Source organism: Poecilia latipinna, unplaced genomic scaffold (genome assembly GCF_001443285.1).
Source record: "Poecilia latipinna isolate Pla-1442-1.1 unplaced genomic scaffold, P_latipinna-1.0 Scaffold583, whole genome shotgun sequence".
Lineage (NCBI taxonomy): Eukaryota > Metazoa > Chordata > Actinopteri > Cyprinodontiformes > Poeciliidae > Poecilia > Poecilia latipinna.
Window position 1 is genome coordinate 220067 of NW_015113199.1, and position 14929 is coordinate 234995.

Sequence of the window (14929 nt, forward strand, 5' to 3'; positions counted from 1 at the left end):
AATTTTGTGCTTTATTCATAGGACCTGTTTTGTCCCTATTCTCAAGAATCACTGAACTAATAAACTATAACTAGTATCTGCTGCACAGGTGGAAGGGGTCATTTTCAATCGTTACCATTTCTTTCTATTTTAAGACATTTACTTAAACAATGGGTGTCCAGTTCCAGTTCTCAAGAGTCAATGTCCTGTTCTCTTTGGTACAAACCCACAACAAAGAGGAGAAGATTTTAAAACCTCAATGCTCTTCCACTCCACAAATTGCACTCCATTGTATTGGTTCATCATATATAAATTTGATAACATGTTTTGAAGTTTGTAGTCAAAAGGGGACAGATAATGAAGTTGTTTAAGTGGTATAAATACTAACATTTTACAGAAAAGCAGTAGGCACAGACCAATAAAGGGGGGCAGAAATGGATTTCTGGGTTGTTCCTTCCTTTAGGAATTTCAGATGTTTCATTATCAGGCAAAAATGTCACATTTTTAAGATTTTAAGAATTTTTTCTGCCTCTGAAATATGGCAACATTTTGCCGTTAAGACAAAACATCAGGCTTGAGGAAATTAAGAATTACAATACTTATTAAAGGGGGAGTATTATGTAAAGTAATGTTATTCCCTCATCAAAATCATTCTTGGAGTGTTGCTTTGATCCTTTCGTGCCTGTCTGAGAAATGCCGGAAGCCCGCGTGGCAGCCATTTTGGGGTGCATAAACGCTTGCGCCCACAAAGCAGAGCCAATTTCCACAAATCTCCTCCCTGGAGCTAAAGTTTCCAGCTGAGATTCTGTCCCACAGAGCACTGGCCCTCCACAACATCTCCCACTGAGTTTCTTCAGACTAGCAGCAGCAACAATCAGCAAACCTCGTGAAACTGTGTTTTCTGAGCCTGTCACACAAATTACTTCTCAGTCCAACGCTCCTTGAATAACATAATGAAAGAACATTGTTGCGATGACATCCTGAAGGTCAAGTGTTGGAAAGAGCAGGAGCTTCTCAAAGAGACAAACAATTTCAAGGCGTTAAATTGGGAATAGAAAGTTATTTTAAGTCATGAAATAGCACTATGGCACTTTAGAGACACTCTGACTCCTTAGCATGAATGTTTGGTGTGAAGAGGGAAATCCCTGTAAATGCGTTTTAATGTCCACTTTAAGGAAACTAAAACTGTAAGGTAAAGCACACCCACCATCAGTGGCACATTGATCCACACTGACACACTTAGAAACCCTGAAATATGGCTGAAGGTTTGATACGAGGCAGTGCCCGTCAGATTGATTGTGTAACAGGGGAGTCGGTGACGTCACTGCACCCCCTTCATTTCATCGGCTCTGCTTCTATTTCCACACTCATGCATGCGTGCTGAGAGGTGGGGGGGCTGAGCTCCAATTCCTTTATGACTCATCTTTGCTCCCGTCTGACGCAAGAGCATGACTGGGTCCATACACACTACCTTCCCACACACACACACACACACACACATGCACACACACCTCCGTCTCTTCTAGGTGCTGAGATGCAGCCGCCGTCCTGAAACTGCCCCTCTGCTGTGCTGTTGTTCTCCTCTGTATTTATTTTGTCGTTCTTTCTGTCTCTGACAGAGACCCTGTTGCGGTTTCTGCTTTGTTTTGTCTCCTGTACGATGCCTCTTCTAGGCTCCTGAGCCTCTACACTCTTCCTCCTCCAAATATGTTCCTTTATCGCTCTATTACTGCCTTTTCTCTCCTTTTTTGTATTTGTTAATCTGTTTTCTCCCCTGTCTGACATCCCACTTTTTTCCTCCCTTTTTTCCCCTCCTGCTGTTTTCTGTCCCATCTCGTTCCTCCTTTCATCTTTGTACTGCTGTCTCTATCCCTCCTCTCCTTCTCTCTTCCTCTACTACTGCCTCAGCATACTAAGCAGAAGTTCTCTGATTACTTTTCTTCCTGAGAAACGATGAATTCAACTCCAGAGCTCACCGCCGCTACCTTCACCCGCTACCCGTTGCCATGGATACAGCCTCAGCACTTGGCATTATTGAGGAAGGGGTGAAAGGAAGAGGGAGGAGGAGGAGGAGGTTGTTATGTGTTGTCACACAGAGACCGTTCTGAAGAAGCCCACTCAGAGATTTTTTTTTTTTTCCTGATGCGTTTAATTTTCTAAATGCAGAAATTAAAAATAAATAAATAACACACCCAAATGCTAGGTCACAATGCTCAACTAATTGTCTCCATTTTGACACTGCAGCTGTACTTTGTGTTCATGAATCAACGACATATTACAAAGCATAATTTATCTAGCTAATATACAGCCCCAGTATATTAGCTAGATAAATGTGCAGAGTTATTACTCTGGAACACAAAGCACACCGAGCGTTTCCTTTTTCTGGACTCTGTTCAACAAGAAGAAGAACAATACATCCATTGCATGTCATATAGATTATTATCTTTCAAAGTGTCACTGTTAATGTCATTATTTATTCCAAACAGAGATTTTTCTTGTCACTGAATGAGCACTCCTCCCTCTCCCGCCTCCTCGGAGTTATCTGTCACTGTCAGTCATGTCAGTATGTCACAGCGGATGGGGGAGACGGTTGGAAAATGGACAGCCACTATCGATCAGTCAATACAGTTTATTAGGCCTTGGCCCTTTGGGAAAGTGACAGATAGCTGTACAGCAGGAGAAAAAAAACCCCCACAGATTTACTTCTGACTCACTCATGTACGCCTGGGTTATCTTGACACTCAAAGTAAAGGCGGGGAATGACACAAATATGGCAACGTTGGCAGATAAATGTGCGCTAACGCTGCTCTGTTTGTGTGCAGGCACATTTGTTTTTGCCTCTGCTGTTTCTAGATATACACTCATTACAATAAAACTAATGGATGCCCTTTGTGGGTGTTACACCCCGATGATCTTCCTCTGTAGCATAAAAATGTTCTTTGTCCAACTGTGTGTGCATGACAACATTTCTATTTCCTTTTTTTCTTAGAATGTCTTCACATGTATTAGAAAACTTGGTTACAAGCAAGAGATTTTCTTTCTCTGAAGCCCGCTTGGCTATGTGTTCTGAAGCTTGTGGTCAAGAGTGAAGATGGTAATTGTTTTATATGTTATTCTTTCTCATAGTTGAGAAAAAATAACATCATTACAGCTATACATCACTATACAAGTAGGTAATTGAAAAGTAACATATCTGTTTAAAATTATAAGGTAAAATGTATCTATATTGTAGCAAAGTGGCAGACAAAACGCTTACAGTAACAAAAGTTGACTCTTTAGTTCATGCCCATGCTCAGGTGAGGGGTGGCGGCGAAGTGTGGGACTGAGGCGGAGCAGGGGGGATGCAGAAGGAGACCCATGCAGCAGTAAACAGGGGAGGGGTCGGTTGAAAAAAGGGCCAGAAAAGATATCGACACATACACCTACCCTGTAGTAGTCCGTGCTGTAAACATCTCTGGACATGCCGAAGTCTCCAATCTTTACCAGCAGGTTCTCACCCACCAGACAGTTCCTGCAAAAAGGAATAACCAGATAATAAATACAAACACTGATATGTTACAGAGGTGGGCTTGGCCATCAGAGGCTGAAGGAAGTCTTGTGTGTTTTGATGTTTTCCTGAATCAAACAGTTTAATTATCTCTCTTTACTGTCACCAAGTTTTACAGGAGTCTGCTGATGACTTATTCATTTGTTTTCAAGTGTTTTCAAGCAGGGGAAGATACAAAACATGCAGGACTTCAGCTCCTGAGGGTGGAATAAATTTACTCCACCGGTTAAACTGTGAACAGGCTTCAAACAGGCTGTTCACACCATTCGGTGTCGCTAAAGTCAATTATCCTGCACAGATGAGGGAATCAAAATTCCTCCACAGAGATGAAAAACTGATGTAAGTTTGATGGCAAATTCTTGCTGCGTAGGGTAGAACAACCAGTTATTAGCTCTTAGGGGCAATTACCTTTTCACCGCGGCACAGACTGATTTGGTTAACTTTTTTCAAAATAAAATCAAAATGTATTTGTCATTTTGTATCTACTTGGGTTCTTTTTTCATCTGATATTGAAATTTATTACATGTTCTACAAAAAAAAGTGGAAGTAGAACAAATCCAAAATAGGTGAAATGCTTTTCAGGGCTCAGTATTCGAAGGGTTCATTCAGTTATTTCCTATTGTGATGATGAATGAATCTATCAGACAGACACCACATTACACAGATCTTATGTACTGCACACTGTGTCCTGTAATTTCTCTGGTGGCTGCTCTTTTCTAAAATATTTCAGCTTTTATTGGAAAATTGTAGTGATTGTTTAAGTCGTGAAGACGAGTATTTCGATGAGATCTTTTTGGACGCTTATGAATGTTTTCTTGTCTTTTCCAACTAAATTTAGGAAAATAACACAATAAAGTAATTCATTTATGAGTGTTTACATTTAATTTCACAGATTTTTTTTTTAATATTGCCTGTTGATAAAAAAAAAAAAAGAAGAAAACAAGTCAATCAAGCAGATAATAACGTAGTAAGTGACGCACCTGGTGGCCAAGTCGCGGTGCACAAAGTGCTGCGAAGCCAGGTAGACCATGCCAGATGCTATCTGTTGGGCAATATGGAGCATCTGAGACTGGGTCAGCTCCACGGGTCTGGTGGTCTGGCCTTCTGCCATCAGAACCGCATCTGGTCCGTGAGCCCTACAAGAGAACAGGTGACAAACGTTCAGATGTGCTTTGTACTTGAAGCCTCAAACAAAAGACGCAGAGCAATACTCAGCTTCTCTCGAGGAGAGTTTTTAAATGACAAACTGCTGCTGAACATTGTTTCCAATTGTCTGATTATGTGTGTCCACATTGGCAACACTCCGTGCAATCAGGAAGCGAGACGTGCCTGAGGAACTTGTTCAGGTCTCCGTGCTTCATGTACTCAAACACCATGATGAGAGGGTCGCTCTCCACACAAACGCCGTAGAACGTGACGATGTGCTCATGCTGCAGGTTGGTCAGCAGCTCGGCCTCTCGATGGAAATCCTTCCTGGCGTTTTCACTGGCCTCTTTCAGCGTCTGCAAACACATACACATATGCACACATAAGTGGCATTTTTAGCCGAGCAACAAATAAAGAAACTCTGCGCTTTTTGCTTTCTACGCTGCTGATGATTAGCAATTTTTCATTCTGGGCTTTCAACATATTATGTTGGTTCTTTTTTCTCAGTGGAAGCAAACAGAGTGAGCTCCCAAACAAACTGCGTTCCAGCTCAAAATACAAAGAGTTAAATTAATATTACATAGTCAAAGACAAGGTGGGGAGGTAAAAACAGCCTTTTTCTAAACTAATCTTAATCTCTTCAGTGAATCAGGAAATCTTTGAGGGAGGTTGAGTAACACAAGCATCTGTGACGGAGAAAGAAGAAATGAGAGAATGTCAGTGTGTGAATAGGGCATGAAGAGTTGCAGGAAATGAAAGTGATACAGGCTCTGTATTAGTTTCCCATGCAAAAAAAAAAAAAAAGATATAGAAAAATTCTCTTGTCCTACATGAATAATAGATTGTCTTCCTACATCATATGACATGGATATACGTGAGTCGGTGTCTCTCTGTGTACCAAAACACAGAAAGAAACTCAGATTACACACACAGAACAAGAGGTCATGAAGTGAATGACCCATAACCCTTGGCTCAGAAAGCACAGATGGTAGAAAACCTGACTGCATGCAACTTCTGCAGCCAGCATTAAAGCAAAAGTGCATCGGGAAATGTTTTTCTGGTCATGTACATACCAGTCTGTAATAGGATACAGCATGAAGATTACATACACGACTATAAGAAGATAAGAAGATATGTGAAAAACCATCGTAAAGTCAAGTAAAATTAAGAAGTGGAAGGGAAAAAGATGCCTGTTTTTTGTCATGAATATGTATTGTGCTGCTTCGAAGCCATACTTTTAATGCAATATACATTATCTCTACCTCATTTGCATGTTAGCAGACTGAATTTTTGTAAGTTGTTTGCTCTCATTCAGAAAATCACCTCTGCCTCAGATTTTAAAATGAATTTATCTCTGGGTTGCATGAATATGCTATGTTCATTGTACCTCTGCATGCACGTTTAGGTGTCATCTCAAGTCCTTTGCAGGCTCTAAAGTTCAGCATGCACTGCATGATGTTTTTAGTCTATTCAGCTCCAGCTCAAACTGTACAAACAACATCACGGGATTTAATAATTCACAGCTCACAAATCATGTTCTCACACCATACAACTCGATCCTTGGATGCAACCTGACTGCTCACAATGTATGCGCATTTATGGCACATTGAAGCCTTGAATCCAGAACTATGAGGAAGAAGAAAAGCGTGGAAGTGAGGAGCCACTTTCCTTAGAAGAAGAGACGGTTCAACAAAAAACAAAAAGTTCGTCCTTGCCAAATCTTGCCTTTCTGCGTCGAAAAACCGCAACCTAATTCCACTGCACTTGTCTGTAAACTTTTACTGCAACTGTTTTATGCTAATGTTAGAAAGATGAGGAAACCTTAAATTAAATATGCAAACAGACATGCTTGGGGGGAAAATATTTTATGTGGCTTTGTAGAGATCTGAAGTTCATAAACTCAAATTCTTTTGTCCTGACTTGTGTACTTTTAAGCAAGCGGCATTCAATTATAATATTAATATATCGCATTGCTGGTTGTACATAATTCTAGCAAGCCATTTCAATGACTTTTGAGAGTTTCAGGTAAATTGGTGGTGCTGCTTCAGCAGTGCCACACCCTTACCAGAGGGTTTAATTTTTGTGTGACTGTATTTCTGATTTGGAGCTGGACGCGAAGTGTTACAACCTGTTTACTACACGATGTCCAGCACACAATTAGAATGAAACTCGGCCAGATCTCAAAATTGTTGCACAACTAAGAAATCAGGTGAAAATGGATCAACGCTCGCACACTGTTACCTGGCCGCTTCCTTCCTACGCGATTCCGCTCCATTCCCATTTCTCTTTGCTGCTACAGCTGGGGTTTTCCCTGTTGATCTGGATTTCTCAAGTATAATTTCAGCCAGCCAATCAGTGAACAGTAGAAGTTGTAAACGATGACGTCGATTTTCTGCGTCGTTTTAGAATTGTAGTCTGCATAGACATAATATAAGCATATATCATGTCTATGGTAGTCTGCCCGTAGTTTGGCGGCAGCAGAGGAAGTGAATGAAGCCACTCAGTCCGTTTTGGCCACGCTTCCGTATGTTGAATTAAGATTAACAGCCACTTTGTTTGGATTTCTCTCTTTGTGGTAGAGGACTGCTGTTTACAGTGCAGACAATTTTTGGTAAGCATCATAGTGTCGTTACATACACCACGGGCAAATGTTAGCGATTGGATAAAATTTTAAACCTCGACATAGTGCACGCCTACAGGAAGCAATTGTTTCTCAACAGTGGAGGAGTTAGATCCTCTGTACGAAGTAAAGTGTAGTATGATGGGCTGGTTTTTACGAGGCCTCGGTGTATGCTCAAGTTGAAGGTTTTTCTCTAGAAATTATCTGCATTTAGCTCCATCCATCTGTCCTAAAATCTCTGGCCAGCTTCCCTGTCGCTCAAGAAGAAAACTGTCCTCACAACACAAAGATGCCAACACAAAGTTCATGGTAGGGATGGTGCGTTCAGGGTGATGTACATGTATAGATTTCAATCAGACGTAGCATTTTGTAAGTTTGATCTCAATTGTTGAGAGTAGCTTCTTTCCTACATGTGCTCTGTTTGTTTACTAGTTTCATTATTCAATTAATTGTTTCCTTTTAGTTTCACAATCATGTGCTGCAGTGTGTTGGTCTATTACATAAACTCCACTTAAAATCTAAGTCTGTTATTGTGACAACAAAACGGGCAAGAGTTCAAGATGAATGGATATTTTTTGTTAAGCACAAAAATAAAATAAATGAAAATAAATAAATAAAAATAAAATCACTTAGCAAAAATATTTTTTGCTAAGTGATTTGGCTTCCTGCTTAATTCCAGGATGTTGAAACCGACAATTTCTCTCCAATTTTCAGCTTTGTAGTTTACACAGAATACTTTTTATGAGTATGGATTTACAGCTAGTCAAATAAGGAACACATTTAGTCTCAACAAAGATCCTGTTTACTGCTTGTCTGTGCTCAATCATTGAAGTGCATCGAATAACCTCTATAAAATAATCATGAATCACTGCACGGAGCTGGCCATAATAAAGCTGGATCCAGGGCCGCTTGCTGCCGCCGAGACTTCCCTGTGAGGCAGAAACGTCTACAAGCGGCCTATCACGCTCTCACTCACTGAACTCAAAGTTGATTTAATTCCCAGGCCAAAAAAGCCACAATATTACGCTGTTAGTCATCCAGTCTGAGCACATTCAGGTTCTTGGACAGATAAAAAAGCAATCAACAACCTCTAACTCAGAACTGTGGTGACTCATTTACATGTGAGAAAGAAACATTAATGGACGTGTTTGGTGTTTCTGATAGATGGGATACAGTCAAGTAAGTGTGCTGCATTCGTATGGATGTGAATGTTTTACTGAGCATCGGTACTTCCTGCAGCATGATTTTGATTGATGACTCCTCGGTGTTTAATATACAGTAAGAGCAAAATAAAGTAGCTTCCATGTAATGCCTGACTGGGTGATTGATAAATGACTCCCAAACTGACACCATTAAACTTTCTTAGCGAGTGCATGTTTTAATATGGTAAACAATCAAGGACATGTTCTCGTGCTGCAGCGCAGACAGAGTGCACTGTACGGACAAAATAATTATGTGTAATTATATATTTAAATGGCGAGGCAGTGGCAGATTGTCAGCTTATAAACCGGTGCTCAGACAGCTCGTCTGCCATGGTGTTTGAATTTATGAAAGGCGGAATGAAAAAAAATAAAACGAGTGAAAGGTGATTTGTAGATAGAGACAGCAGGAGAGAAGAGCATTTATTATTTATAGGACAAGCATAATATTAAACCAAAGTTGTAAACCATCCCATCTTACTTTAAACTTTGCTTTTCCCTCAGCAGTTCTCTAGGCATTCTCTCAATATTTTAATATTTTATTCCAACTTTTAGCTTCTTTTTCTGCTATTTTGTTTGGCAGATTCTTTGCACATAAAATTTTGAATCATGGCAAGGATTTAAGAAGCAACAACATAACACTTGACGCAGGATCTGAAAGATTGATTGTTCTTCAAGATATTGTACACCATTGATCTACTTGCTAAAATACGTCAACCAGATTGCTTTTTACTTATCAAAGACTCAACCAAAGCAGTGGAACAAGTGTTGTTGCTGTGTTTACAGTCAAAAAAACCAGATTAATTTCCAAAATATCTAACATAGTTTTTGTAGTTTCTTAAACCTTCTGATGAGTTGTGTTGCTTGCTTATTTCACTTTTCGCTTGCCTCTTAGATAAATATTTTGTAATTTTGTAGACGTGAACTGAGTTAGATTTGCAATCTCAAATAAAAAACTGCATCAAGTTGCTGAAAGAAACAGACAGCAGCCTGAATTGCAAATCATTAAGTGATGTTTGGAGGTTTTGCTTTACCATAACATCACACAGGACTTCATAAGAAATTTAGTAAAGTGTGTGTCAGATACTCACACAATATTGTTAAACTTTTAAAAAAATCTGTTTCTGGTGCCGAGAGTCCTGCTTCTCTCCCAAAACAATTAAAAAGATTGACATTTTGATTGTAATGGCGCTGCAGCAGAACAAAAAGCAGACTGACCACCTTCAAGTCGTGTTTCTGGGACTTGTGAGGATTAAACAAAAGCCACATCAACTACCAGAAAAAAAAAAATTATTCTTTAATTTAATTAGGAAAACTGGGCAAGAGTTTTCTTTTGTTTTTATTCAAAAAGTCTGATTTTAATTGACACTCCTTTTTTTTTAATATAGAGCAATCAGACCTTAATGGCGATCAAATGATTCTTAGCTCAAAAATCTGTACTTTCCTTTACTAGTGAATGCAAAACAAAGTTGTTAAAAGTGGGAGTCAGACTCAGTGGACTATTTCCAAAACGATTAAAAGTGTTTTAAATGAAGTTAGTGGAGGAACAAAAACAAAAGGAAGTTGTAATTTTGCTGTTTGGAGGTCTGGGAGTGCTGTTTAAGTTCACGCAGCGCATCAATAAGCTCCGGCCTTGGGGACGTTGTCGAATGGGCATAGAAGTGCATTCCTCTGAAGCCCACTTAATGCCCACCAATCTCTAAAAGCCGTGACCTTTCCGCTCAGAATGCATTAAAAGGCAGGCAGCAGGAAATGTAACTAGGAGAAGCAAGTCACGTCTTCTACACCAGTAAAAATGAACAAGAAGTAAAATAAAATATTGTAACTTAACTTTTCACCTACGTCGTGTTTACAATCACATGACGATATTAGCATCAATGTCTCATCTAGATTTTTATCTATAGGCAAGAAATTAATTCAATTGCATCCGAACAAAAAGCAACCCTAATTTCAGTAATGTAATAAAATATATCAACAATGCTTTTCTAGCGGAGCAAAAGTTCAGACATCCGACACAATTACAGGCACTGTTGCACTTTTTGGTTAAACGGACTTTACTGGCACCTTCTAGTCTCGTTCTGAGGAAAGTTCGCTCCACCTCTCACTTCACTTGTAAGCAGTTTGAGGAATTTCTTTTATTTCCAGTCACCCCATTTCATCAAAACAACATCGAGATGAGGTCTTTGACTCACCACAGGACTCCTTTGTTTTAATGCTCAACCGGTTCTTGGTGAATTTAATGCTGCAGTATATTTTGGGTCATTGTCATGTGGCAGGCTCCAGTTCTGCTTCTGCTTTATTTTTATTTTATAGATGTGCCCAATGTCCTTCATCTACACTGTCAAAATCCTGCAGCAAAGCTTTTCCAGACCATGCCACTTCCAGCTCTATGCTTCACAGCTGGTTTGAGTTTATCTTGGTATTCTCTGTTCTGATCTAGACTAATCTGTCAAAAGAACATTATTCCAAAACTCTTGGTCTACACGCTCTCTTGTCTTGTTTTTTAAACAGCAAATGTTTCCTCTGTGCCCAATTCATGCATAGGAGTTTCGCATGATCAGGAGCAAGATCCCCTGCAGGTCCTATGACTACTGTCTTTAATTTATTGGAGACTTCATTCAACTTCTTTCGGTCTGCTCACAGGGTGAAATTGTTTGGACAACCACACCTGGGCATGTAAGGCAGTTTTTGAAAATACTCTCCACTTCTTTTGTATAGAAAAATGGCCAATTTTAAATAATTTTGATCCTTTTTACACACCCACTCACTGCCATAGTTTCACTTCCAAATGCCTCAGAAAGGTAGGGTTTTTCTGTCAGAAAGCAAACTAAATATTTGAGGCTTGAAGTTGACAGACCTTCATCAAAAGGAAGCGTAAGGTTGCTCCAATAATGTGAACTTGATATGATACATATGTAGGAGGTTTTAGCAATTTTAATCAGGTGAAAAATGAGGGAATCCTAATTAATTCCTCTCCAGAAATTGCCTGATTAATGTACTGTATTTTATTTCAAAAAGTATTATTTTTTACTTTATTTCCTATAAACATTTCTTTTAATCTTCAGGATTATTAAATTTCACATAAACACCCATGCGTACAAATAAACGTAGCTTTTCCAAGCCGTCAGTGGGAACTCCGGTTCTAGAGATTTTTCAGGTGAAAATTTGGTAGAGCAAGCTGACTAAGCTGAAGCTAAGCTGGCAGGCAGCATCAGCAGGTGGTTTCAGGGATAAGCTGGAAGAAAACAGGAAGTCCAAGAAAAGAAAAGAAAAGATCCGTGGGTTTTCGTGAGGAGGATCTGAGCCAGAATGATGAGTCAGAAGAGGGAGAGAGAAAAAAAAAAGATACTGCAGGTGCAAGCAGGAGGCGCAGAGGAGAGGAAGCTAGTGGATGGGGGGAGGAAGGAAGAGGGTGGAAGGGTGGTCCTGTCACAGGTCATGTATAGTTAATGCAAAATTCTTCACCATTCAGATCCTGTTTCACTGCGGACCTGCACAGAGAGGAAGAACCGCCTTGATGGGGAGGCTGATGGGCAGATACATGTTACAGAAGGATGCTTCCTGGGATGCCACTCAATTTCATCCTGGAAGTCAGCGGTTTTAGCTGTAATCCCACCTTACCTCTTACAGAGAAACCCTTGATAGGGACGACTTTGTCATGATAGCAGCGGAAATGGAGGTGAACATAGATTCTAAAAACGACACCAGTGCCATATGAAGGATTATATCTTGGAAGGATGTGTATCTTTTTCAGTAACATGAGATTATCTTCTGTAAGTTGCTCAATATTTTGAATATAATGCGAGTATCAGATATCACTTCTTAATATTGACCTGGCAGTAATTTCACCTTCAACTACACTCTCACTAAGTAATTTAAAACCAAAAACATTTTTCAGACCAAATTTCTTTTAAAAACTCATCATGACTTGAATTTTCTTTTCCCCTGACCAGTTTTTTTTTTCTTTTTTTTTTTAATCAGGACACATTTTGAATGGTCACAAAAACAAAATCTCACAATGAGTATTCAGAGATGCAATATCTGCTTTCTGACAGACGATTACATATGTCAAGAAAATCAGAGAGCAGAATAAGAAACACTGATAAAGGAGATAAAGATTTAACCCAGAACAGGATCATTCCTGTGCTATTTCCTAACTCCCTATACAGAAGCAGAACTATTTGCTCATGTTTCTGCTTAAAAGGCATGGCGTGGAACTGTAAAACGCATGTAAGGAAGTAATTTCATGATTACCTTGACAGCAACGAGTATCTTCTCCTGGTCAGGTGAAAGGTTGTAGCACTCGGCCAGGAAAACTTTTCCAAAAGCTCCTTCTCCCAGTTCTCTCTTCAGCACGATGTTGTGTCGCTTAATGTGCTGGACAACTGGACAATATGAGACAGACAGGAGACAGGATGTAAAAAAAAAAACATGAACATAAGGCAAAATTTGCTTATTGCTGAGGCATCCAGGTTTTTTAAAATCAGATTTTGTGATGTTTATGACTGAGAAGGAAAAATATTCAACAGTTTTACGTATTGAGAAATGTCAAAACCAGAAGTTTGCATATGAGCAACAAGTCCGTTTATTGTTTTGTTTATTGTTGCACAGTCGTGTTGAAGCCTACGCTGTTTCCACAAGGTAGGGAGGTAGAATTTATCCAAAACGTCCTAATATGTTGGAGCAATGAGAGTTGCTTCCACTGGAACTAATGGACCGAGCCTGACTGCTGAAAAACAGCCTCACACCATCAACTTTACTCTTGAAACGATGCATTCAGGCAAGTGCTGTTCTCCTATCAACCACCAAACCCATACTTATTAGTTAGATCGCCGGACAGAGAGGTATGACTCATTATTTGACTGCCCTGGAGTCCAGTGGAGACATCCTTAGCAAAACAGCGTCTAATGCTTTGCACTGGACTTGGGGATTTAGGCAATGAATATTAATACAGGTACATCATCCTTAAGTTGATTGTTTATGTTTTGCCTCGTTTTTAGCAAAGAGCACTTTAAAAACTATATTGTAGGATGATTTAATCTTTGGTATTTTAGACTAAAAATAGGAAAGTATAAGTTGTTGCAGTTGCAGGGCAATGTCGCCCCATTTCTCTTGTTTTTGTTCTATGCCACACAAAGAGAAAAGATAAGAAATCCCTAGAGAGCAAAATTTGACCTCGTCTTTTTTTATACTGCATTTTCTCTATGCATTAACAGTAACGATAAGGCCCGATGACTGTTGTATAAGGTGCTGCCATTATCCTGTAATTAGTATGAAAACAAAGTAAGAACAGCTGGTAGCTGTAGGTGAGCTTTCAGTGTTGTTTCTCTGTCGCTAAATTCATATAAAAAAAACTTCAGTCAAACATTTTTTGATGTCTTGTTGTTTCCTCCATGTTCCCCACAGTGCTTAAAACCTACAAATTATTCCTAATTGGTCATTTTCTCACAATTTTCTTCTTTTTTTTTTCAGCAAAAATACATGATTTGAAAATCCTTCTTGCACCACATGTGGTTTCTGTCGCAATAAATAAACAAAAAAAAAAAAAGCAATGGTTTCCAATCCTTGCAAATTGCTTTTGCTACTTGCAGCTTGGGTTCCAACCTGCACGTTTCTAAGAGAAATAGTAAAATTTTGAAAAGTAATCAGTAGTTTTGGTATTTATCTGTTCAGATGTACCATAATACACTGCGCCTCTGTTTTGCTTAATGCATGTAATCTCCTCCTGCTGCCAGCTCACCCACAGTTGGCTCAGAGGGAGCAACACTGTTTTCTGTTGCTAAGGAATTTGTGACTCTATGCCAGCTGATTTCAAGAAAATTTGGCTTTTCACCGTAATTATGACTCAATGTCTTATGATACAGGATGATTAACACTGTGTTATCCGTACTTATACTTCATTAACCCTTGGCTTTTACGGCCCAGATGTTGACACATAAGAAAACCTGAGGCACACGAGCTTGGGAATACCCTGAAACACACACACATCAGCCCATGAAGGAGGATAAAGGAGATTTATGCATGATGAGATTGGGAGGCATATTTAAAGAAAAGCTGTCCACTCAGAATATCACATTAAAGCCCAGCCAGTTTCTGAGAATCAGTCGCATTGATCCGCACTGTAAACTGGTGATGTTAACCACAACAGTGTCATACAGACAGAAACAGAACAAAAGTGTTATTATATATTTAATACTCTAGAATATCTAACATCGGTTTCAGACTACACAGTACTCCTTTCTTGTGATATTTTCACCAGAAGCATCAGGCTGTTATCAAAACCGTTACTATGGACGTGATTTGACCCAGATACACACCAGCCTCGTCTCCTCACTGACCTGTTTGATGTCAAAATGAACACGTTTAAAAAGTGGACTTCATGAAAGGAGGACATTGTTTAAGACTGATTGCATATGTCCAGCACCTTGCCTGCTCTGT

At 39.5% G+C, this 14929-nt stretch overlaps 1 protein-coding gene across 5 annotated transcripts in view; it reads right to left on the bottom strand.

Annotated features, from left to right (window-relative positions):
- Positions 1–14929, bottom strand: part of ntrk2a (neurotrophic tyrosine kinase, receptor, type 2a) — a 100982-nt gene that overhangs the window by 14864 nt on the left and 71189 nt on the right. For 4 of the 5 annotated variants that reach the window (XM_015042258.1, XM_015042261.1, XM_015042259.1 and 1 more), the window contains 4 exons: positions 12746–12876; positions 4856–5028; positions 4507–4662; positions 3400–3490 (listed from right to left, as the gene is read on the bottom strand). In XM_015042258.1, the coding sequence (XP_014897744.1) occupies positions 3400–3490; positions 4507–4662; positions 4856–5028; positions 12746–12876 (551 nt within the window). The remainder of the gene's footprint in view (positions 1–3399; positions 3491–4506; positions 4663–4855; positions 5029–12745; positions 12877–14929) is intronic. The other variant, XM_015042260.1, reaches the window with a different exon arrangement.